This window comes from Eschrichtius robustus, chromosome 13 (assembly GCF_028021215.1).
Source record: "Eschrichtius robustus isolate mEscRob2 chromosome 13, mEscRob2.pri, whole genome shotgun sequence".
In the NCBI taxonomy this organism is placed as follows: Eukaryota; Metazoa; Chordata; class Mammalia; order Artiodactyla; family Eschrichtiidae; genus Eschrichtius; species Eschrichtius robustus.
This window is the reverse complement of record NC_090836.1, coordinates 8,721,440-8,746,498: the sequence shown is the minus strand read 5'-3', so window position 1 is coordinate 8,746,498 and position 25,059 is coordinate 8,721,440. Positions and strand designations below refer to the sequence as shown.

At 37.0% G+C, this 25,059-nt stretch overlaps 2 protein-coding genes across 4 annotated transcripts; one reads left to right on the top strand and one right to left on the bottom strand.

The window, feature by feature from the left end:
- Positions 1-648: 648 nt before the first annotated feature.
- CLEC1B (C-type lectin domain family 1 member B) lies at positions 649-7,412 on the bottom strand. 2 transcript variants are annotated; one of them, XM_068561423.1, is made up of 6 exons: positions 7,348-7,412; positions 6,629-6,727; positions 5,316-5,429; positions 5,002-5,153; positions 2,662-2,768; positions 649-793 (listed from the first exon to the last, which is right to left on the bottom strand). In XM_068561423.1, exons 1-6 carry the CDS (start codon positions 7,409-7,411, stop codon positions 649-651), a joined length of 681 nt encoding a protein of 226 aa, XP_068417524.1. In that variant the 5' UTR covers position 7,412. The 2 variants fall into 2 exon arrangements, with proteins under 2 accessions (XP_068417524.1, XP_068417525.1); XM_068561424.1 differs by lacking the exon at positions 6,629-6,727 and having other exon boundaries at positions 7,348-7,411.
- A 10,001-nt stretch (positions 7,413-17,413) lies between these two features.
- CLEC12B (C-type lectin domain family 12 member B) lies at positions 17,414-24,163 on the top strand. Of its 2 annotated transcripts, none has more exons than XM_068561116.1 (6): positions 17,414-17,504; positions 19,271-19,369; positions 20,900-21,118; positions 21,624-21,778; positions 21,982-22,097; positions 24,100-24,163. In XM_068561116.1, the coding sequence occupies exons 1-6, from the start codon at positions 17,414-17,416 to the stop codon at positions 24,161-24,163; spliced, it is 744 nt and encodes a 247-aa protein (XP_068417217.1). The 2 variants fall into 2 exon arrangements, with proteins under 2 accessions (XP_068417217.1, XP_068417216.1); XM_068561115.1 differs by having other exon boundaries at positions 24,013-24,163.
- The last annotated feature ends 896 nt before the right edge of the window (positions 24,164-25,059 follow it).

Here is a 25,059-nt window from a genome sequence, read left to right as displayed (position 1 = left end):
CATGGAGTTTCTGATATAATTAATACTTTGAAGTTTTATTTTCGGTTGTGGAACTGTGAGGTATGTAAGACAGGTGTTATCCTATTTTAAATATTAGAAAATGGAAGTTAAGAGGCAACGTGATTGAGCCATGGTTGTACTTGAGTGATCATGCCATCTAAATTATTCTACTGACTCCAAGTTTAGTGTACTTTCCACCATCTTATGCTGTTTTTCAAATTTAGATATTTTGCATAGTCTCAGACTTAGATGTTTTGCAGAGCTTAAGTCATTTAAGCGCTAGCCTTTCTTGTTTCAATGTAACATGTATATGCTTATGTCTGAAGATGCAGTGAATCACAGCATGTTGAGATAATTAGGAATGGAAGACAAGAAGAATGAAAATTAGTGGAAGCAGAACCATTGGGAAACAAACAATCAGCTCATAGACTGGTTTCTGGATGTATAAAGAAGGCACTAAGTTATTCCTCAGTATAAAGGGTTATATAAAGAAGGAACTAAGTGGTGTTGGTAGGAAAGATAATGTAAAGATGACTCTAAGGGGAATAAAGGGAAAAATAAGCAATTCTATGGCTAGTGATTCCTTCATCCAGATCTCTTATTGTACTATCAAGCACTTGTCTGTGACATGCTGTGCATGTCTTTGCATTAAAGTAGTTGGTCCACCTTTGCCATGCCTGCCTTCCTTTCACACATTAAATAATGTTTGTTCTCACAGAAGGTAGGGTGAATTTTCCCATTATGAAAATAAGCACAATTCATATTTTCTGTTGCAGTTCCAGAAAGTGTGAACCTGTGAATGGAAAAGGTAGAATGAGTTCCTTTGAAAGCTAAATAAACAATCAACAATCAAACTCTGTGTATAGTGTTTTGTTGCATAAAGTGGAGATAAGAAGTATGAGGCAAAAAACTAAAAAGCAACATTCAGATCATTGAGAAACTTCCAATCTGCTTGGGAGTATAAAGTATGTACACTTGAATAGCTCAATAGCAAATTAATATGGCATAAGATTAAGCAGAAGTGAACAGTAGGTACAATAGGAGTCCAGAGGAAAAGATGGATGGGTATCTGAAATAATGAGAAAGGCTTTACCTTCTCATCTTTTCATGGAAGATCATACTTTAGTTCTGCCTTGAAGGAAGGGTAGGATTTAGATAAACAGAGAGGAGTCCTGTAAGGCAAGTAGCTGCACGGGTTGGAAATGAGCTCAAGGAAAAATAAGTTGATTAAACATTTTTGAAATGGGGATTTATGTTATAGGGCAGCTGGATACAAGACTGTATTGTAATTGCTTGTTATATTTCCTGCTACAGTGCTATGACAAGAGGACAAAGAATGTATATTTATTCATTCATTTGCCAATATCTATGGGATATCTACTACGAGCCAAAGTTGTTTTATGTGCTGATGACAGAGTGGTAAACAAAGACAAGGTCCTTTCTACTGGGGAACTTACATTATAATGAGAGAAGGTTGGTAAGAAGCCAACAGATAAATAGAAAATTTCAGAGAGTGGTAAGAGTCATGATGAAACAGACAGTGTGATATGATAGACTCAAGTGCATGTGGTGGAGGGAGGCTAGTTTAGTTTGGGTAATTAAAGCTGGTCTCATTGAGGAAGTGATGATTAAACAGACTTGAGTGACAAGGGGGAGTCCTTCATGGAGTTCTGGAGGCAGAGCTTTCTAGAAGGGAAGAGCAAGTGCAAAAAGCCCTAAGACCTCAAAACATGTTTGATTCATTGAAAGAACAGAGGGATCACCAGCGTGTCTGCACTATTGTGAATGAGGCAACAAATGATAAGAATAAAACCCAGGTCTATGAAGAAGCTTGCTTGTACTCATAATATTCTTGGCTCCTTCCCATAGCAAATGCTTAATAAATATCTGTTGAATAAATTAATTAAAACTTTAAGTAATGATCAGATTGTATAGGTTTTTGGGTATAAGTTTACATTTTAACTGGAGAGACATTGCACAAGATTAACAAAAGGTGATTAGAGATTGGAAAACCATATTACGTAACCCAATGTAATTGGTCCCTTTGCCTGGATTGTCTGTAGAAGGCTACAGACAAATGGCACTAACTCAAAATGGGGCCGATTCTGGTCTGGTTCTTTCTAGCTGAGGTCTGGGGCTCCCTTTTGACATGAACATTAGAATCACCTTGTGACTGATAATGTGCCTGATTCTTGGATACCCCTAAGGTAAAAGACGAGGTAAAATGATACTGAAAAGTCAAAAGAAGGCTCAAAGAAATAACCTTCAACCATAAAATAATGAGGATGATAATTTTGTTCTGAAAATATGTGAAGAGAATCAGATCAAGCTAAAACAACAAAACAAAACAAAACCACATACATAAAATGTTCCAATGGTGAAGTTAAGGGTAGAAATGAATGGGAAAAAAGTATCAGGAACAGAGGTGGATTGCGACTTAGATAAAAAGCAGAGGAATGGGAGAGTAGGAAAGTAGAATCTTATTACAAGTGCTCTGTTGTTAGGATTATGGTGTAAGTGACTCAGCCAATGCTTATGTAACACACAGTAAACCACAGAGCCACCTCCCAACTTTTAAGTAACCTGTACTCAAGAGGGTAGAAGACCTCAGGACTCAAAATTCCTAGTTGTGCCTTGTATTCTGAGCATCCAATAACTTACAAATGTTTGGAGGGAACTGAGCCGTCTTCCCACATCCAGACGTCACTGGATTTCTGGCGGGACAATCCAACCCAACGAATTAATCCAGTCCTGCTACTGATGTATTGCTATTGCAAACACAAGTAAATATAATGTTCAGAGTGTTTCTACAGTTCTTGTAACGGCATAAAGGCAAAGCTTCATGATAAGATGCTGGACATAAAAAGTAGATATGTCTATATTAATACTAATTAATTATATTTGATATTTAGAATTGTACCAAGTTCACTTGTTTTTGCATAAAAATGCTTGCAGGATACAGGGAAAACTGTAAGCAAGATAGATAATATTCTAATATTCCTATGTGTTTATCTTCCATCAATTGAAGGTTAGAATCCCAAATAAAGTATCAAATATGGCTCTTAAATGAAATAAGTGGTAAACAACTAGAGAAGGAAAATGAAAAGAAATACATTGTTGATGAAACTTTATATTCCCTAGAATTAGGCTCTACTCGCTTTGGTTTCATTGCTTAGCTTGCCTACAAAATCTTGCATACAGGAATATTCATTTATTTTAGTTGACTGGGTAAAAGAGAGTTATACAATGTCTTTCTCAAAGGGATTTACAAATGACGTGCATCTACTTTTTTCTACTTTGAAATGATCACTATTTACTATACTATATACTATACTTGTTTATTTTGTTCTTTGCCTATTGCTCCAACTGGAATAAAGTGAATGAATTTAGGAAATTTGTAGGTTTTATTAACGCATAGGTTCAGGTCCTGGAATAGTTCCAGCACATATTTGTTGAATTAATGGATGAATAAATCAGTCAATCAATCGATCTATGGGTAACAGAATTAAAAAGAGGTCAAATGTTCACGTAATCGCATACCTCCTGGAAGAAACAGGTGAGGACATGTTCTTGGCAAATAAAAAATGACTTGAGCATCTTGGCAGACACGTGAGACACAAAATGGCATTCCATAAGAGATATTTTGTGAGAGTCACTTATTTCTTAAAGCTTGAGCTACCTGTCACCTTTCTGTGAATTTATGGGTTTTTTTCTTTAAAGTACATCCATATTGTATACTTCACTATAGGACCTGACAGATACAGTCTACCTGAAATTTAACTATTTTTTATTTCTCAAAAATTACATTACTTCCTCTTTTAGTTGTTCATCTCCAACCTGATATCAGCCTAGAGTAATAAGATGCAAGACTTGTTTAGTCTCCAATTAATCTCTTTGTAATAGAATTGAGATTTCAAAGCAGGTACTCTCTTATTTTGCCTGATTTGAAAGAAGTTAATTTATCTGAATATCTTCTCTATGAGTCTGAGCCACAAAAATAGTATATGGTACAGCAAATTAGAATAACAGGACACCCAAATGAGCATGGACATCACTGGGCTGATTTCCTCATGTCTGGTCCACTGCTGGTTACTTCAGCTCTCAGTAAGGTACAAGTCAATTTTGCTGATTACCTATAGCAGTTCTGTAGAAAATGGCTTGCCTGAATATTTGAATTCTATTGAATTTCTGTCTGCATAGAGCCCAAATCCTGATCTTCTATTACAATTTATATTTGCATTTATTTTAATATGCAAAAATGTGAATAATTACTATATTAGAAATTGTAGGATAAGTACAATAAATAATTTCTGCCTTTTTAAAAATATATGTTTTGACAAACTGTTATTGGGTAGAAGGGAGACCCCAAGTCTTGGTTCCTGGCTTGCTCCCAGGATTTATGAAAAAGAAAAGCTACATTCAATAATATAGGGAGAGTGCAGTAGTGGATGTGAATGTACATTACTTGAAAAGAGAGCTTTTGTTAGAAGCTGTCAAAAAGGGAAATATAGAAGAGGAGACATGTTTAATAAAAAATTTTCAACTGAAATCCTGTGTGTTATGCAAATAAGATTGTGCCCCAAACTACGCCTGGTAGGGCCTATGAAAAGATAGAGTTTGCATCATGGTTCGTTCAAAGTGTCAATAATTTAGCAAAAACTGAGAATGCATGTAATGTTGGGATAACACTTATATTTATATTTTACAATCATATTGAGTTTCTTTATACTTTCAGATCCTGTTTTGAATTAATAAACAGAGTTAAGGAAGCCAAGAAATGATCTTAACTCTTGTTGCAGACACAAGACCAGAACTCAAAGTTTCATTAGTTCTATTTCAGCACTTTCTACTCTCAAATGTAATTTTTACTGAGCTTGATAAGGTTCTGAGATTAGCACAAACTGCAAGACATAAAAATGTAAAAAAAAAAAAAAAAGTCATGTTTCATTTGAGATTTCTCTCCTTGTGACTCCAAAATATTTGACATAGAAATATTCTTACCAGCATGTCCTCCGTGGTGATCTTCAGAAGAGTAGCATTTACATCAGCACAGTATTTCTTACTGTCTTTCCATGTCAAGTTGTGCCTGAAGAATCCATAGCAACTGTCTCCATAATATCTCCAGTGTATGTCACATGGGCTGCATTTATGGCCTTAAGGAGAATCCAAGCATAGGATGCCTTTCATTCTGAAAGGATGGGCTTACTTTTTCCTCATATTCAATGTTTCCTGAAGATCTCAAGATTCCTGACAGATAGCATCACAAGAATACTCCAGAGTTAGGGGAGATGAAGAGACTACCAAATCATACTTACTTTCCTTTTGTCCTGATTGTTGTAGTAAATCTTGGCAGAACTTCCTCGCTAATTGTTTCAGAGTTCCTGAGAGATGTTCATTCTCAGCTTGTAGGTAGTTTTGCTGCGTGACAGCTAGTTGTAAAAATTAGATAATAATTTGTAATTAGGATAATAAGGAGTGATGCAAAGAAAAAGTCCTCTCAATGAACTTTATATTCAGTAGAGTTGTCAATCTATGAAGTGTTTACTAGATACATTATGAGTAAAAGAGTGCTGAAAAGGGATCAGGGTAAAGGGGTTATAAAGAAAACATTAAGTGCCAGGCAGAATGACAACCGAGAGTTCTCCAAAAGAATAGGCAAACTATTTGAAGGAGATGACCACAAGTAAGAACATGCCATAATCAAATCGCATGCCCAAAGCAGTCGTTTTGACCTTTCCTTGAACACAGATTTCTAAGCACATTTCACAGAGGTGAATGACCTCTGCTATTATGTTTTCTATGTAACGCCAGAATATCCATTCACTTAAAAAATACATATTGAGGACTTCCCTGGTGGTCCACTGGTTAAGACTCCGTGCTCCCACTGCAGGGGACACGGGTTCGATCCCTGGTCGGGGAACTAAGGTCCTACGTGCCCTGTGGCGCGGCAAAAAAAAAAAAAAAAAAAAAAAAAAAAGTATTGATTTCTTGTTGTGCTCGAAGTACTGTGATATTCAGGTAAATCAAAGTAGTGAATGCAAAGTTCTAAAATATCTTATGAAAAAATAAACAAGTATCTGAACAAACAACAATTATACAGATGATAATGTGACGTTGGAGGGCTTTTAGATGTATAGGAAGAAAAAATATTTATAAGTTAGGTGGGATATGAATTGTCTCAGTGGAAGTAAATACATTCATCTTAAAAAATGGGAAGGAGGACATTTTAGGAAGAGGGGACAGAATCAGCAAAATCTCAGGCAGGGGAACATAGGATTTATTTGTGAAACAGAAAACTCCACGTTGGCTGGATCTTAAGATGCACAGAATAGGGAGGAAAAAATAAAAAGTTTCAAAAGATAGTGTGGATCTATACTGAGGAAGATCTTAAAGACCAGCTTAAAATTCTTAAACAATAATTTTTAATTAATTTTAAAAACCTAAAAGGTAATTTTAATCAAAAGGTAAAGTTCAGAGTTCTCCTTTATTGAGAATATCCTGGCAGCTATGTATAGGATAATTGCAGTAGTGACAAATAAATAGTGACAATTAAGCTTCATGGCATACACCAGGACACTTACGTATTGCTTTCCTCAGATCAAATCATTGGCAATAAGTCAATACTTACACATAATCCCCAGAGCCACCAGCCCAACAACCATCCCCATGCACAAGATCAGCAGAATCAAAGCCATCACACGCCACAAAGAGGAGGAAGCAGGGTCAACTGTGGGCATACAATCAAGATGTTAGGGGGCAGGCAGTATGGCATAGTTTTGGGGGACAGCTTCACCCCCATCCCCTGCCCTCTCAGGATTTTTCAAGTGCTATAAACAGCTTCTCTGGCCCATCTTGCCTTTGCTCCCTTGGTAATCACCAACAGTAAACACAACACACTCCATCCCCACTCCCACTGGACTTCTCTCTGAGTCAAAATGTAACTAGCAGCTAAGGTCTTGTGTGTTTGTGTTTGTCTTTGTTTTATTTTGTGCTCACTCCTCTAAATAATGGTGTTTATAAGCCACAACTGTGGAATCACACCCACTTGCTGACATCTTAGAAAGTGGAGTTTTCAAACATTTCCTCCTCTTATACCTTAGATTTCTATTCCCTCCAGCATTTAAATCTATAAGCCTTAATGTAACGTGCCCTGCTTGTATCATTTGATTTTTATATTCTAAATAACATAGGTAGCCCATGTAGATACCACTCAAATGATGTAGGGAAAGAAGGTCATTCAGGAAAATAAAACAAAACTATGTATGCTATCACTAGTAGAAAAAAGGAAACTAGGGTGGATCCATTTCAACAGTTAATTTCCAAATTGCTGCCTCTGGGCATTCTTACCTGAAGTGAGAGCTGGTTTTTGAGTTTTAATATTTAAGGTGACGTATCCATCTTCATCCTGCATGGCTTCCCTTGGAATGAAAGTGAACTCAGCATTCAATGACTTTGCAACATGTAGTGCCCACCCTTATGATTTCAATGTCTACCCGTCTGTGGTCCTCCTCTGTCTGGTAAGGTGGAGACGTATGAGTTGGGGCACATGATTTTTTGTTTTTTGTTTCTTTCCAGGAAGCCCTTTAATAGCCGCTCAGATATACATGGACCTTGAACACCAAAACACAAAAATAATAACTTGTGGTAAACGAGTAGATATGGCATTTGTTTCCTGTTTCCTTAACTTCCATTCTGACTATTCCATCGTGTATATCCTTTCAAAGAACAGAAGTTCATGCTTCATCTTAACCTTGGCAGAGTCTAAATCATGTTGTTTAAATGAACTTATTTCTGATGAAAACACATGGATAAAACATCAACAGATATAGAGTCTATCTCATTGTGGTGTAAGAGTCTAATATAATTTGATCTAAGATGAGCTATAGTAGATGTTTCATGGTCTTGTGTTAGAAGGTCTAGTTATGACCTAGAATTCATCCAAATTCTTGCACGTTTTGCAAATCAAAGTTTTTTTGTTAGAGTTATTCATCCATCCATTTATTTGATTGCATTAAAATGAAAAACTGAACAAGCTGACATTTTAAGTAATGAGTCAAAGATATTCAAATTATATTATACTCTTTAGCCCCTGAAAATCAAAGTTTTAAAAAATTTGAGAACTCCACATGAGGCAGGATTTATATGGCTTAGGTTTAGGCATCAAAGGAAAACAATCTAATAAAGTGAAATAATACAAAGTTAATGTCTTCATATATTGCCTTTCAGTAATGTTTTCACTTTAAAGTAAATTTCCAGGAATGGCTTTTGGATCTCTGATAACTTTAAACATAAGCTGAGTGTCTTATGGCTGGATCTCTGCTTCATAAAAATATATTTGCCTTTATTTGTATCCATCAAGCGTGACTTTGTGGTGTTAGAAATATGCTGGGTAAGTACAGAGACTGTCAGGGTCAAAGGAGGCCCCGATAACAATAGTCTTAATTCTGCTTCCTCTCTCCACGTACCCCATAAATACAAGCTGAGTTACTCAGCAAAAATTAAGCAGAGAACTGCAGGAAAAACCAATAGATACAACAAAATTTTCTTTTCTCTTTTCCAAAATCCAGAGGCTTTTCCAGCTATCTCTCAATCACCCTATAAGGCCTATCATTGACATTTTATTTCTACTTGCATATTTTATCGCTCCCTCTTTTCTTGGCTTAGGAAAGTATAGCTGAAGAAGTCTTTATTCCAAATATCCTGATGAGTTTGAGTTTGGAATAAAAACCTTTGTTTAATATTGCAGAGGTTGAGTGTTACATAAGTTATCTCTTTTATTTTAAAGCAAATATCTCATTAATTTAACTATGTGTCAGACACTGAAATTAATAGCGAGTATTCATGGAGAAAGTCATGGCACTAGTCCTTATGGAGCACGGAGTCTTAGACTTTAGCTACTTAACCTTTGCCTCTTAGTATTTAGAACAACTTTCCACTCCACCCCACCCCAGGCCACATTTTTGTCCCTCTTTCTTGTTTCACTCTTTTCCATTGCATATACGTGTGTGTTTCTGTGTGTGTGTGTGTGTGTGTGTGTGTGTGTGTGTGTGTGTGTGTGTGTATATATATATATATATATAAAACATTTTTGTCATGTATACTCACAGGAATGTATTCCATGGCTCTAAAACAGTGACTGACATACAGTTACCACCCAGTAGAAATTTGGTGAATGAATGAATGAATGAATGAATGAGTATATGTAAAATGGGCATTTATTGGAATATTACACATGCAGAAAGCAATTTAGGGAATCTTGGGAATTTTCTATGATCATGCTTTTTGCAAAAAGCGTCACCATCTACCTAGTTTCCAAGTTCCTTCCACTGTACTATGATGTCTTTCAAATTTAGGTATTACCCAGACTCCATTTTCTATGCTTATAGCTGAAGAACCAGTAAAAGACACTAGGATCACAATGACAAGGTATAGATACAAAAACAAAGGAAATTAGTGAAATGCATAGCACAGTGGATAAGACTGATCAATATATAATGATGGCTAGAGGATGTGTAAAAAAGAAAGACAAAAAGAAAATGATGTTGACTAGTATGAGTGTTATAATAATGTCTCTAAACTGAAAAAAATATAAAGGACATGAACATTTTGCAGTTAGTAATATCTTTTTATAGACCTTTTACTGTACATCACCTTTAAGCTAACCCTTAGGTGCATTTGTCAGTGATATCCTGTTCCCTCTCTCAGTCCTCTGAATTCAAATTGTTGGTTCACTTCTGATTTTCTAGCCTTCTAAACACATATCAAATACTGTTTATCTTTGGGAAAGGCTAGAATTTCCTGTCACGAAAAAAATGCCTAACTAATACTTTCTCTTTCATTTTCAGAAAGTTTAAACCTGTGGACTGCAAAGTGGAATGTGCTATTAAAAGTGAATAAACTAAATGTATAAGTATCAGACAACAACTGTGGCAGAGCTTTTGGTTACAAAATAGTAGATAAAATGAAGGGGAAAATTGTGTTAGACCACATTCACAACACTGAGACGTTTATCATGCATGTGCATACAAAATCCCTGTAAGTAAGAAAGTCAAATAATATTCAAATGGAATAGATAAGACTTAAGATTTGACAGAAAGGCGAAGATTGCATAATAAGAGAGAGGAAAGGGGAATATTTATCAGGGAGGGCACGCATCTGAAACAAAGTTAGGAAAGTTGGAATGAGTATGGTGTGATCTGTGATCAAGGAACGTGAACTGATCAAGCATATTTGAACTGAGTATTCACGTCACCGTATATTGGGCTACAAGGTGTCCTATTAATGTAAATGTAAAACTTACATTTCAGGGACAATTAACCAATCAATTATTTGAACATATATCTATTGATCACTGTGTATGTCCCAAGCACTATCCTATTTTCTGGGGATCAAGTGGTGAACGAAACACACAAGAGTTGTACTCTTATTGAGCTTATGTTCTAGTGGAGAGCGGTGAACACAGATAGCAAAGAAGAAAAGAAAGAAAAGAGCAAGACGATTTCAGATCATCATAAATGCTATGAAGAAAGTCATATAATAGAGCTTTATTGGTGGGGCTTGGAGCAGCCCTGGTTGTGCTCATTTGAACTGGTTTGTTTAACCTTTACTAGAAGGGGGTGGAGAATTGCACATTCTTCCATTCTTCCATTTTTTAAAATTGAAGTATAGTTGATTTACAATATTATATTATTTTTCAAGTGTACAAAATAGTGATTCAATGTTTTTATAGATTACACTCCATTGAAAGTTATTACAAAATAATGGCTATATTTTCCTGTGCTGTACAACATATCCTTGTTGCTTACTAATTTTATACATAGCAATTTGTATCTCTTAATCCAATATCCCCCTATCTTGCCCCTCCCCCACCCACTGGTGACCACTAATTTCTTCTCTATATCTGTGAGTGTGTTTCTGTTTTGTTTTACACATTCATTTTAACTTCTAGATTCCACATACAAGTGATATCATATGATATTTGTCTTTGTCTGATTTATTTCACTAAACATAATACTCTCCAGGTCCATCCACATTGTTGCAAATGGCAGAATTTCATTCTTTTTTTATGGCTGAGTAATATTCTACTGAATATATGTACCACATCTTCTTTATCCATTCGTCTGTTGATGGACACTTAGATTGCTTCTATATCTTGGGTATTGTAAGTAGTGCTGCTATGAACATTGGGGTTCTGTATCTTTTCAAATTAGTGTTTTTGTTTTCTTCAGATATGTACCCAAGAGTGGAATTGTTGGATCATATGGTAGTTCTATTTTTAGTTTTTTGAGGAACATTTGTACTGTTTTCCGTAGTGACCACACCAATTTACATTCCCACCAACAGTGTAGGAGGATTCCCTTTTCTGCACATCCTTGCCAACATTTGTTATTTGTGGTCTCTTCGATGATAGCCATTCTGACAGATGTGAGGTGATATCTCATTGTGGTTTTGATTTGCCTTTCTCTGATGCCTAGTGATGTTGAGCATCTTTTCATGTGCCTGTTGGCCATCTGTGTATCTTCTTTGGAAAAATGTTTATTCAGGTCTTCTGCCAATTTTTTAATCAGATTGTTTGTTTTTTCGATATTGAATTGTGTGAGCTCTTTATATAGTTTGGACATTAACCCTTATCATCATCAATATTTTGCAAATATTTTCTCCCATTCAGTAGGCTGTCTTTTCATTCTGTCAATGGTTTCCTTTGCTGTGCAAAATCTTCCACTTTTAAGAGCATCCAAAATAATTTATGCTTAATTCTGATATAATAACAACGATACCATTTATTATTGCTTTTATATGCTTATATTAATTGCCTTTGTGGTAGGTGTTATACTTACGCCAATTTTACTGGAAAGAAAAATAAAGCACAGAGGTTAAGTGACTTGCCAAAAGTCACTGGACAAGTAAATGTTGATCCAGGATTTGAATCAATCAGTCTGTCTTCATAGTCCTTTATTTTAAACAGGATATTTTATTACCCTGATTGGATGAGTCTGTTGATACATTTCAAAACTAAATTCTTTCCTATATTCATCCTCTGGCTCCTCCTTGTGGTCATTTGTTGTTGTTGTTTCTGCTTTTATCTTTTCTTTAGTTCTTTTGGTACCTCCAGGTTTAATTTTCAATTTTCTCCATTCCTTTTTGTAAATAATTTTGAATTCATTCCTATTCTGCTCATTCTCTGGGTACTATCCAATATAGGTCCTTCTTTGAAAGTGTTCTCTGACATAAGCATAATATGTGGGAATGGAATGATCATTGAAGAACAAAGTGAGAATACAACTTCCCATTGTGTAAACTCATTATTTCTTTTCATGTATCCCAGGTGAACAATACTTCTCTATTTAAAGCCTATGTTCCCTTATTTTCTGCAATGAACAGTATTTTCTGATGGATTTAATTCATGTGAGGGCAGCAAGGGAAGTCAAAGGTGATTTTAAGTTTTTGGCTGAGGAACTGTAAGTGTGAAGTTCTAATTTACTGAAATGGAGAAATGTAGAGTGAAATGATTGGAAAAGGGTTGTTCATTTTTTTAATGTGTTAAGTCTGAAAATTCTATCACATATTAAGTGAATATGCCAAGTCTCCATTCAGATACCTGAACCTGGCGATCAAACTCTGGCATGAAGATATACATTTGGAGGTCATCTATGTATGGCTGTTACTTGAAGCCCTGAATCTGGAAGAGCTCATCCAGCGATGAGAATACACAGAAGATAGAGGGTCAAGGACTGAACTCTGGGGCTCAGAAGTATTTTGAAGTCAGCTAAGGAGGAATCAGCAAATCTGATGGAAGATTAGGTAATGAAGTAAAAGAAAAACAAGATAATGGTGTCCTGGAGAGAAAAGTATTTTGGAGAAGAATTTTAAATTAAAGGGAACAATCAGTTATGTCAAATGCTGTTTATAGGTTGAGTAAAATGAATCCTGAGAAATAGCCATTAGATGTGTTGATGTAGAGGTTAACAGTGACTTACTAGCATCTTACTAGAAATAGTGGGGGGAAAAGCCTGATTAAAGTGGGTTCGCAGGCATAGACAGCTTTTGAACCCTTTTGTTGTTAAGAGAATTAGAGAAATGGGGTGAGAGTGTGTGTGTGTGTGTGTGTGTGTGGCAGGGGTGTAAGCAAACATTTTTTGGCTTATTTTTAATGGAGATATTATATCATGTTTACAAGTTAAGGTGAGTAAACCACTAGAGATTAAAAAAAATGATGATTCCAGAGAGAGAGAGACATTTACAAGTTAAAAATATTTGACTAAGCGGATGGAATGGATTTCAATTTGTAGATGGAGATTGACCATAGATGAGAGTGTGTAGAATTTAACCACAGAAAACGGTTGAAAATGATATTGCTTTACATATACAGATGTAAAATATTTTTTGTATATTTGCTCATGGGGCAGAGGAAATGCTCTTCTGATATTTTGATTTTCTCAAGATAAGAGGCCAGGTTTTTAATTGAGTTTGAGAAAGGAGAACAGAAATTTGAGAATTGAAAAAGAAAGAGAAATTGGGAGTAATCTTCTAGCAGATTCACGGAATAGACTGATTAGTAAGACTGCTGGCAAGTTATCATTCAAAAATGTAAAATAAGACCAGAGAATGCGGTCACATTTAGCTGCTCGTACACAAGTATGGAGTAGGTAGAGTTGGATTCACCGGGATGCATTTTCCGGATAGCTACAATGAAGGAAGGGACAAGCATTGAACTTGTAGCTGTACGTAAGGAAGTGATCATTATAATTGACCCTGATAAACGGTCTAAGCCAGGTAAAACAGGAAATGAGACATGAAGGATTTAGGACAATGAAAAGGTGGCATGGTCACTGAATTTGATACCCCCGGGGGCATCAGAGTACCGTAGGCCATAGACTCACTCTAGGGAATGATCTGGAAAGAAAAGACTTGGAAGTTAGAGAGTAGAAATCTAAAACTGAAGTAATAGAGGGGGTGCTCACATTGGTAATGAAATTGTCTGGATCTACTGCAGCACTGTCCAATAGAATTTTCTGTGATAATGGAAATGTTATACATTGTGCTGTCCAGGTCCACAGCCAAGATCCCCACCTGTGGATATTGAGCACTTGAAGTATGACTAGTATGACTGAGGAAATGAATTTTTAATTTTAATTCATTGAAGTTTAAATAGTCACATGTGGCTAGTAATGACAATAATGGAAAGCATAGCTTTAATGAATGATCACCATAATGAGTGGTCGATTTGTGGTGTGGTCAAAGGTGACTGGAGGTAAATCCAGGACCTGGGAGCACAGGGTATTGGAATTTTCACCTGCAAGAATACTGAAATTACTGATAATCATGACAGGAATAGAGGTGAACAAGGAGATTTAAGACATTTGAAAAAATGGTAAAGATATGAGAAATGCCCTGGAATTTGTAGATGCTTGCAACGTGTTGTGTTATTTGATAGTATAATCTGATATAATGTGCTACAGAGGAGCTGGATATTTTTAAGGGGGAAAGTGTAGACAGTAATTTCTAAAATCAACTAATAACAGATAATATGGCATTTTAGGATCATAATAGTAGAAAGTGTGTAGGAAGTATGATCAATCTTCTTTGCTATAGAAATAATTAGGAACCAGATGAGATTCCTCATCATGGTTTAACTGAAGCATTATTTCATATAAGATAGTAAGAAATTAAATACTTTTTAAGGGAACTTTAAGGCATATGAAAGAATTAGGGAAATGAAAATGAAAACACAGTCTTTGCAAAATTAAGTGAAAGACCAAAACAAAGAAAAACACCCTTGAGTTCCCTTTTTTTTTAATGGGCAGCTAATTTTTATTTATTTTTTTATTATTTATGTATTTATTTATTTTTTGGCCACGTGGCTTGCAGGATTTTAATTCCCCAACCAGGGATCAAATCCGGGCCCATGGCAGTGAAAGCGCCAAGTCCTAACCACTGAGCTGCCAGGGAATTCCCAAGTTCTAATTTTTGTAATCACCTATTTGATTTAACTTTTGCTTATATCAATGGTCTGTGCCTTTACCTAATTTACCTAGAATAGAAACATAAGCATAGATTTATTATTCATTTTCACATTTTTGGTGGTGGGGTTTAGTTGATTATGACCCAGAGCGTCCACACACTTTTTTCTTTTTCTTTTTTTGTACTGAGCTCTCCATCAGTTTGAAAAAAAAAATAAACAAGAAATATATGTACTTTTCTGTATTTATACAGAAAATATAAATACAGAAATAATTCTGAAGAATTATTATTGCTACATTGCATTTCTGCAGCCCACTGGATAATCGTTCACACCCCTAAAGCAGCTGCAATTCTTTCTGGAGACCTGTGACTAAAATAATCTTCACACAGAGGTGAACCTTGGGAGGTTCTGGATCACTCCCCCAGCCATCTGAAAACAAAAAACCCAACCCACATTCTCTTCCTGAGTACAGTTACCTAATCTTCTCCTCCTCACCCCAAAGGAGACCTTTAGAAATGATTCCTCAGTTTCCTTCCTCATGTATTGCCCACAAATATTTTTTGAGTTCTGTATTTGCTGCTTTACCAAAATCACACAAAAATAGCAGCTTAAACAACAAAAATTTATCATCTCACAGCTCTGTAGGTTAGAAGTCTGACCCGGATCTCACTGGGGTAAAGTTAAGGCTGAGCTGTGCTCCTTTCTGAATGCTCTGTGGTGGAATCCATTTCCTCAACTTTTCATCCTTTAGCTTGTTTATATTCATTGCCTCCTGGCCCCCTTTCTCTACCTTCACCCAGCAACACTGTATCTCTCTGACCCTTCTTTGTTGTCACATCTCTCTCTGACCACATCTAGAAATGGTTCTCCACTTTCCTATGATTAAAATGTGCCCACCCAGATAATGCAGGATAATTTCCTCATCTCAAAATCTGTAATCTTAGTCATATTTGCAGTGTTCCTTTTGCCATGTAAACTACCGTATTCATAGGTTCTGGGGATTAGGACACAGCTATCTTTGGGGGGCTATTATTCTGCCTAACACAGGTTCTTAACAACAATTTACTTTCTTGAATAAATTAGTATGTTTTATGAAAAGTATGGTGGGATTAGCAGTAGATGCAGTCCTTTAAGAGCTCTGTAAATCCGATGCTTGTTGTGACTAAACGACCAGCCACATGTGCAGTGTGCTGTCTTTTCTCATGTTCTTCCAATAAACAGCCAAAACACTTTCTATATAAACTGTCACCTCTTTATTGCTCATGTGATGTTGTTGAAACCTACAGTATCACCGGGTAAATCCTTGTGCAGTGAGTTTACTTCAGTTTTATTGGAAACATCTTTTCAGGGCATTTTTAGGCCTAAGAGGAGATAGAGGTTGGTTAGTTCATCAGGTTATTTTTTAATGAAATGTAAATAAACTGTAGCTGAAAGAGACTTCAGGCATAAAGACACTCTGGAGATTTCCCCATATCCAGTGTTCAATATGAGTATCTAGCACTGTCTGTGCCTGTGGTTACCCCACACTCTATCTTCTGATTTTTGGGACCTGGAAGACGGTAAGTTTTCTATAGGAATTTCAGCTGCGCCACAACCGTGACTGTGGGCTTCCCTCGGGCTAAAAGCCAAGCAAGCAAACAAATTAAAAACAGAAACAAAAGCACCTTCCCATGTGCCAGCCTCATTCTCTCCAGAATCTGCCTGCTTTTTTCACTCTTCTAAAACAGCAGGAGGTCGTTTTAAAAATCTTGTCCTGAGTTATTACTTGTTACCTAAAGGAGCATTATTCTGTTAGGAACGTAGCCATGTAAGAAGGAAACTCCCACTCATGCCCAGTTTTAATAGCTATTAATTTCTTCTCCGAGCACATTGCCAACACCATCTGTCTGTCTCTCACACACATTTGGTTTTTTAAATCTGCAACCAGGTGTGGGCGGTTTTTAACTATACAGCTGTTCCTGTCTCAGTATGTATAACTACAGGGCTCTTGCTGTTTTAGTATGTGTATCTCCTTGATATCTGATATGGCTGAGTGTGAACCAGATCTAAAGCCTCCATACAGGATTAGCTGACCTTTGACACATGTGAAGAGGACAACCCGAGCCTTTAGTAAAACACTCAGAGCAGCCCCTGCGCTGAGGATTATGGGAATTTCCCCACGAAACCATCATCCCTGCTCTGCTTGCAAGTACCCCTTCTTTGCTTCACAGCAAGAAACAATGCCGAAGGAGCAAACAGTTGAGATCTATAGTATTCTGATTTCTAAGGGCAATAGTTTACTTTCTCTGCAGAAAAACTGATCTTCATTCTGTCTTTACAGAGGGAACGTGGGATGTGTCTCGGGTCGGTTGGGTGTGGATATAAGAACTCCCAGCCTTGAAAAGAACATCCTGTTCCTGGTCTGAAGATATTGAAACATTAATTACCCTTAGAGTAGAGCTTTCTTCTACAATGTCTGAAGAAGTGACCTACGCGACACTCACATTTCAGGATTCTGTTGCAGCAAGAAATAATCGGGATAGAAATAACCTAAGGAAAAGAGGTAGGAGTTCAGAGAAAGCAAGATGTAATCTCGGAGGATGGACAGGTGTTAGATGCCTTGAGGTGCTGGCTTTGATACTGATGCTAAAGACAGGTGTACTGTGGAATCTCCAAAATGGAGACAAAGTTGGGGAATTGTTTAGTAGAGTGGGGCTTCCCTCATTGAGGAGGAAATATGTGGCTTCCAGGACCACATATCGCTATGTGTCATGAAGCTCTTGTGTTATAGTGAATCATTTTGACTAAATATGCCAGAGATTGAGTCTGGGAGCTAAGAGATTTCTTTTTATAACTGTAGTCCTTGATATTTATACCTTGTGAGAGATGCCAAGGGGCATATCCTTCTAGAACCCAGTTTGGAGCCTTCTAAAAGAGAGAAGGTGGAGGGAATTTTTCTTTCTGAAGGTATAAATAACTGAAGAGAAAAATTGGAGGATGAGTCAGAAAGAGATAAGAGCTGGTTTCTGTCTTATAAGTATTTAGAAACTTTTTAAAGGTAGGTTGAAATTCCCAGTATAATTAGTCATGTTGAATCAATATTAATATCTGTATAGTATTTTATATACATTATACCATGTCTTTATCAAAACATAACTATGAAGGAAATGGAATAATAGTACTTTCTCCAGTGTATTAATGAGAAAACTGAGCTGAAAGACATTAAATAATTTAACCAAGTTCATGCAACTCTTATGTGGTAGAGTTGAGACTCAGTTCTTTTCTTCCACTCAGTCCCTTGTATCAAACTGGAAGAAATATCTGTCTCTATGGTCAGGAATCCAATTTAATGTATCAGACAACATCCCTTACCTTCAAGAATCTGTTGACAGTTTAGGACAGTTTGTTGTCCTGAATCGTCTAAAATGTTCTCCGGCTCTTTAGATTGATTTTTATTTTAAGCACGTGTGTATATGTGTGTATGTGGTTTGGGGGGATGATATCCAAAAAGAGGATGGGAATAGACTTTGCGTGTGTCTGGTAAAGGTGGTTATACATCTTTGTTTTGTTTTGTTTTTAAAAATCTAATCCTTGAGAAAAAGGCAGTTGTGGACGTGGTGCATTGGCAGGGAGATTGTATTAATCAGGAGATTGTATTAATCTATCTGAGACACTGAGCTAGATGCCACTAGATCCAGAATTAGGGAATAGGAAGGTGAGGCAAGTATAAAAATCATATATATATGTACACATACCATGTATACACACACACACACACATATATACATGTAAGATGCTAAATATTGAAGAGTTATCGTCTGGCTTTCTGGTCTGTTCTGCTGTTGGCAGGTTAGGTTGCCTATTCATTCATTCTTTCATTCAGTATTAATTCATTATCTACTAGGTGAAAACTAGAATACATAATAGATGAAAACAGAATTCACAAAACATCTGCCTTATGGAGGTTTGCAATCTCAAAAACTTGGGGTCTCTCCCATTGTCAGGATCAACCAGAGAACAAGTTACCACAACATCTCATACATGGATTCAGTAATCCTGAAGAAGAAAGGTGTGTGGTGATGTAAAGCAAAAACCTAAAAATTAGGAGACTCTTAAAGGAACAGAGGATGGTGAAGAAAAAATATGGAGGAGAACTATGGTGGGGCCCTTACGGTGCATCATTTTAGGTATTTTCTAAATAGGGGAATTGAAGAAGCAAGAGAGAAATTTTAATATCTGGAAGCTTGCTAAGTAGGAGAAATAATCAACTCAAAGTGTGACAATCACAAGGCAGTTCTGTTTGCTAATCCCTCTGCTGGCTTTTTTCAGGGTATCCAGCTCCATCCCCCATATGGCGTCAGGCTGCCCTGGGTCTGCTCACTCTTTGTCTGATGCTGCTGATTGGGCTGGTGACCTTGGGGATTATGTGTAAGTGTGCTTGCATCAAACCCAAGAAAGGTGGTTAGGAAACATAGCTGTAAACTATATAAATTCAGGTTAGATTATATGATAGGTGCTAGCATTCCGAATCCTCTAATATTTTCTGCACCTCCTATCCCTCTCATTCTCCATGTCTCCAAGATAAACCTGCAAGGGACATACTTCATTCTTAGGAGGATTTTGCCCAAAATACATGGTTTTTGTTTGATAAACTTGACTGGACTATGAAGACAACTTTTATTTTTCAAGTTATTGATTGGAATAAGGAGGCTCTTGTCTGCCTAGACACACATCCACTTATTATTCCAATGCTGAGAAACAGGGAGTTGAGGGAAGTGGATTCAAAGAAGGGCATGACATTTCATTTACCTCTAAGACTTAGTTCAAGACTGGCTTAATCTTCTCACCCAAGACCTTTCTAGGGTAGAAGAAACTTCTAAACAGCAGCTACAGCTTGACTGCTATGAAGGAAAAAAAGAAGATACAAACAAGGAGGAAGAGTTGCCTGATAATATCTTACTCAGTAAATAGAAAGTTTGTGGGAAAATGTCCTGAGAACACACATTTTGTAGAATGCTGTTAAGTATATGAGGTACAGAGTAGGTGAGTTGACACAGCATTCACTTTCAGGGAACTGGTACCAAGGAAGTTTATTTGCTGAATAATAACACCTCCTTTGCTACTTTCATTTCTTTTCATCTCAAGGATAATTGGAATTTAGTTATACTTATTTGGACCTATAAATAGAGGCTAATGATGTAGCTTGCTTTTGTGGAAAGAAATATGATGTTCTAGCAGCAGTAACAGATATTCAGTAGCCAATCATTATGAGGATTAGCAGTTGATCTACAATATGTATATTTAAATGAATGAATGAAGATGCAACAATATATATTCATTGGTTCACCATACAAGGGTGAACATTTTTTTTTCCCTATAGTACTTTTAGTGCAATGGTTATTAAGTTTATTGTGCTGGTGAATCAGTTGAAGTGCTTATTAAAAATTCAGATTTTATGAATTCAGGACCAAAAATGGTCTAGTGTGGCATTAAAATCTGCTTTTTTTTAAAAAAAAACAAACAACAAATATCCTAGGTGATTCTGATGCAGATAATATGCAGACCATACTTTGAGATACCCGTGGCCCCAAAGGATTCTGTTCCTATTAAAACAACAATTACATTAATCAACTCCAAAAAGAAAAAAAAAATCCACCACTATGAATGACAAAATGACTGGCACTACCTTAGATGAACTTTCAGACATATGTAACTATTAATTTATTATTTTAATACAAGTACAATCATAATTAAAAATATAAGTAAAATTATAAGGATAAGCTCTACACAATTTGGAATAGAAAGGCATCAGGTGTGTTTCTTCCATGATACCTGGATTATTAGGAATTACTAATAAATATTAAACAATCCAAGCAATATTTCTGTGTTAAGAGAATTATCTATGGCTATAATAAGAATGGAAGGATATATGAGTTTGTCCCCTGTTCTTTCTTGGAGTTTTGCAGACATCTAATGAAATTAACTCAGATTCAGAGAAACTGAGTCAACTTCAGAAAATCATCCACCAACAGCAGGATAACTTATCCCAGCAGCTGAGCAACTACAGGAACTTTCCCATGGAGGAGGAATTTCTCAAGTCACAGATCTCCAGTCTATTGAAGAGGCAGAGACAAATGGCCATCAAACTCTGCCAAGAGCTAATCATTCACACTTCAGGTAATCAGGACCTGCTGACCAGTCAGATCAAATCTGTTGCTCTGGCTAAGGCTGATTACGTGCACCACCTCGGAATATGAGAGTGTGTTACCAATGACTTCTAATGATGCTGCACTAAATTTACAGAAGACAAGGGAAGATACGAAATCCTTTATTCTTTTTGAAAACACAGAGGTGAATTTGGGAAGCACCTTGGAATGATACCAATCTGGATACTTCAGTCCCTCATTTTGTGAACTGTTTTTAGGTGATCCTGTTGTTATAAGAAGTTAAAAGTATAGCTGGTAATTCTGAAGCCAGAAGACTGAGCCCTGAAAAGAGTATTTCAATCACCATTGTCCCAATGCATTATCGGGGGTGACTTCATTTTCAGAGGCTCCTAAAGCAGTATGTTTTCAGGGTGCTGGCTCTGAGGCTCTATTGTCAAATTACATGATTTACTTTCCAGTCCCTAGCCGCTCCAAAGTTGTGTAGTTTGTGCTATTGGGTGTAATTTCTTTTTCAGACCACAAATGTAATCCTTGTCCTAAGACCTGGCAATGGTACCAAAACAGCTGCTATTATTTTGCGACAAATGAGCAGAAAACCTGGCCTAACAGTAGAAAAAGCTGCAAGGATAAGAACTCCACGCTGGTGAAGATAGATAGCCTGGAGGAAAAGGTCTGGTTGAATCTCCTTCCCTGGTTATAGAAATTATCCATATACTGGAAAGGAAATAAATGGAATTTCTGACTCACATGGTAGGAATTCAGTACATCTTGAATAAGAATTAATACACGAATTTGATGAATGTTCCCATCTCTCTTACTCCTACAAACTGGAATGTGGCTCTCACGGAACATTTTTCCTGTTTTCTCTTTCAGGATTTTCTGAAGTCACAGCCATTACCCAAGTTTCCTTTCTTCTGGTTGGGATTATCATGGGACCCATCTGGCAGAAGATGGCTATGGGAGGATGGTTCTAGCCCCTCTCCATCCTTGTAAGTCTCTAACTATTGGGGAAATAAAAAAGCTAAGGATACGAAGAAATGAAATACGAAGAAAATAAATGTTAATTGTAAGAATTGTAAATCTAGATTAAAAAAAGAGTACAACCTACAAAGAAAAGAGAGCTTCACTAATAGAGATGGAAAGGAGGAGTAACTCGTTTCATGCATGAGATAAATTCATGGCAGGACACTGAACTCTATTAGTTTAAATTTATTTCTTGGGACTTCCCTGGCAGTCTAGTGGTTAGGACTCCACACTTCCACTGCAGGGGGCAGGGGTTCAATCCCTGGTCGGGGAACTAAGATCCCACATGTTGCGCAGCCAAAAAATAGAATAAAATAAAGAAGTCAATTATTTAAAATAAATAAATAAATAAATAAATTTCTTTATTTAACAGACACAAGTAATACTTACTAGTTTAAAGTATTTTAAAATATTATCCGTATGATAAAAACATTGTTATATTCCCATTTTATAGATTAAAAAAATTGTTGTAGAGAGATTAAATAAAAGTGCCTACACTATGAGTAAGATCTAGTAGTAAGCCCAGCCCTGAAGCAAGAAAAGAGTATTGCAGTGTAACGCAGAACATTTGAATCATTTGAATAAAAGCAGTCTGGGGAACACAGAAGATTTAGACATGATGAGCATAATTTTCTGATGACATTACTTAAGAATTATCATCCAGGGCTTCCCTGGTGGCGCCGTGGTTGAGAGTCTGCCTGCTAGTGCAGGGGACGCGGGTTCGAGCCCTGGTCTGGGAAGATCCCACATGCCGCGGAGCGACTGAGCCCGTGAGCCACAACTACTGAGCTTGCGCGTCTGGAGCCTGTGCTCTGCAACAAGAGAGGCCACGATAGTGAGAGGCCCGCGCACCGTGATGAAGAGTGGCCCCCACTTGCCGCAACTAGAGAAAGCCCTAGCACGGAAACGAAGACCCAACATAGCAATCAATCAATCAATCAATTAATCAATAAAATAAATCTTTAAAAAAAAAAAAAAGAATTATCATCCATTCTTTTTTTTTTTTTAATTATTATTTTATTTATTTATTTATGGCTGTGTTGGGTCTTCGTTTCTGTGCAAGGGCTTTCTCTAGTTGTGGCAAGCGGGGGCCACTCTTCATCGCGGTGCGTGGGCCTCTCACTATCGTGGCCTCTCGTTGCGGAGCACAGGCTCCAGACGCGCAGGCTCAGTAGTTGTGGCTCACGGGCCCAGTTGCTCCGCGGCATGTGGGATCTTCCCAGACCAGGGCTCGAACCCGTGTCCCCTGCATTGGCAGGCAGATTCTCAACCACTACGCCATCTCAATCCCAGACCAGGGCTCGAACCCGTGTCCCCTGCATTGGCAGGCAGATTCTCAACCACTACGCCATCAGGGAAGCCCTATCATCCATTCTTTAGCAGAGGAACTAGGAGCCGATAGCAGAAACACGTCTATGAAGTCATTCATTTTTCTCTCTTAATCTCTTATTCTCTTTTCACCTTCTCCATATGTATAAACATATACAAAATTATATTTGTGCATAGTAAGACGTAATACACTTTTACACAGAATGTGATTTTATTTTTCTGTTTTTCTTCAGAAAGTTCCAGAGTAAAGAAATTCTAGTACTTTTAATATAATCTGCATTGGGTAGTTTCTACCACGTTAATGGAGAGAATAAATATTCTCAACCCCAAAGTTAAGTTTCCTTCTTAAATAATTCTATCTGAGATCATGATTAATTTGAAATTTAAAAAACTCAGATATGCCAGCTTTAGGGATTTTGATGGGTGGTGGCCGTAGAAGTCTCTCCGCATTCAGACGTATGATATTTGGTTGTCAGGGGACCTGAGAACGCTGAATTGTGATCAGTTTCAAACATGACATTTGTAGTTAATTTAAAATTGATTATTTTTCAGATTTAGTACTAACGAATATGCCCAGGTCAATGGATCCAAAGGCTGTGCTTATTTTCAAAGAGGGAATATTTATATTTCCCGCTGCAGTGCTGAAATTTCTTGGATTTGTGAGAAGACAGCTGCATTAGTGAAGATTGAAGATTTGGATTAATATGCTTCCTTCAAATTCACCAGGAAGTAACGGACTTGTGAATAAGCTGATGTGAGGAAGGAAAGAGCTACACTATTCGAGCCCAAAACAGATTAAATAGTGACTGTGTACTTAAACCATCAGGCAACAGGTGAATAAATCTGCTTCACAGACAGTCTCCACCTCATCGTCTGATGCCTTCTGACCGGATGTTCTTGTTATTCAGTATTGAACTCATTGGGAACCTACAGGAATAGCTGTTCTATGGTCCTCTTATTCAATCTCAGACTCATTTCACTGACTTTCCTCTCTCTCTCTCAAATAAAAGAGTTTTCTTGCTTTGTTGTTACATATGCACTTGGTTCAGTGGGTTGTGTAGGCTTCCTGGTGGAGGGGACTAGTGCCTGTGTTCTAGTGGATGAGGCTGGATCTTGTCTTTCTGGTGGGCAGGTCCATGTCTGGTGGTGTGTTTTGGGGTGTCTGTGGCCTTATTATGATTTTAGGCAGCCTCTCTGCTAATGGATGGGGCTGTGTTCCTGTCTTGCTAGTTGTTTGGCATAGGGTGTCCAGCACTGTAGCTTGCTGGTCGTTGAGTGGAGCTGGGTCTTGGTGTTGAGATGGAGATCTCTGGGAGATTTTCGCCGTTTGATATTACGTGGAGCTGGGAGGTCTCTTGTGGACCAATGTACTGAACTTGGGTCTCCCATCTCAGAGGCACAGCCCTGATGCCTGGCTGGAGAACCAAGAGCCTGTCATCCACACGGCTCAGAATAAAAGGATGAAAAAGAAAGAAAGAAAGAAGAAGATAAAATAAAATAAAATAAAATAAAGTAAAATAAAATAAAGTTATTAAAATAAAAAATAAAAAGTAATTATTAAAAAAATTTTTTAAAGTAATAAAAAAAAATAAAGAAGAG

What these genes read in the sequence shown, in the direction of transcription:
- CLEC12B (XM_068561115.1), top strand. Translation starts at nt 17,414, where the DNA reads ATGTCTGAAGAAGTGACCTACGCGACACTCACATTTCAGGATTCTGTT. An exon ending in AAATAACCTAAGGAAAAGAG is followed by an intron (nt 17,505 to 19,270) that starts GTAGGAGTTCAG and finishes GGCTTTTTTCAG; the next exon opens with GGTATCCAGCTCCATCCCCC. An exon ending in GCTAATCATTCACACTTCAG is followed by an intron (nt 21,119 to 21,623) that starts GTAATCAGGACC and finishes TTTCTTTTTCAG; the next exon opens with ACCACAAATGTAATCCTTGT.
- CLEC1B (XM_068561423.1), bottom strand. Translation starts at nt 7,411, where the DNA reads ATGCAGGATGAAGATGGATACGTCACCTTAAATATTAAAACTCAAAAA. An exon ending in GGTGGCTCTGGGGATTATGT is followed by an intron (nt 5,430 to 6,628) that starts GTAAGTATTGAC and finishes TTTTACAACTAG; the next exon opens with CTGTCACGCAGCAAAACTAC. An exon ending in TCACCACGGAGGACATGCTG is followed by an intron (nt 2,769 to 5,001) that starts GTAAGAATATTT and finishes TGTTTGCAATAG; the next exon opens with CAATACATCAGTAGCAGGAC.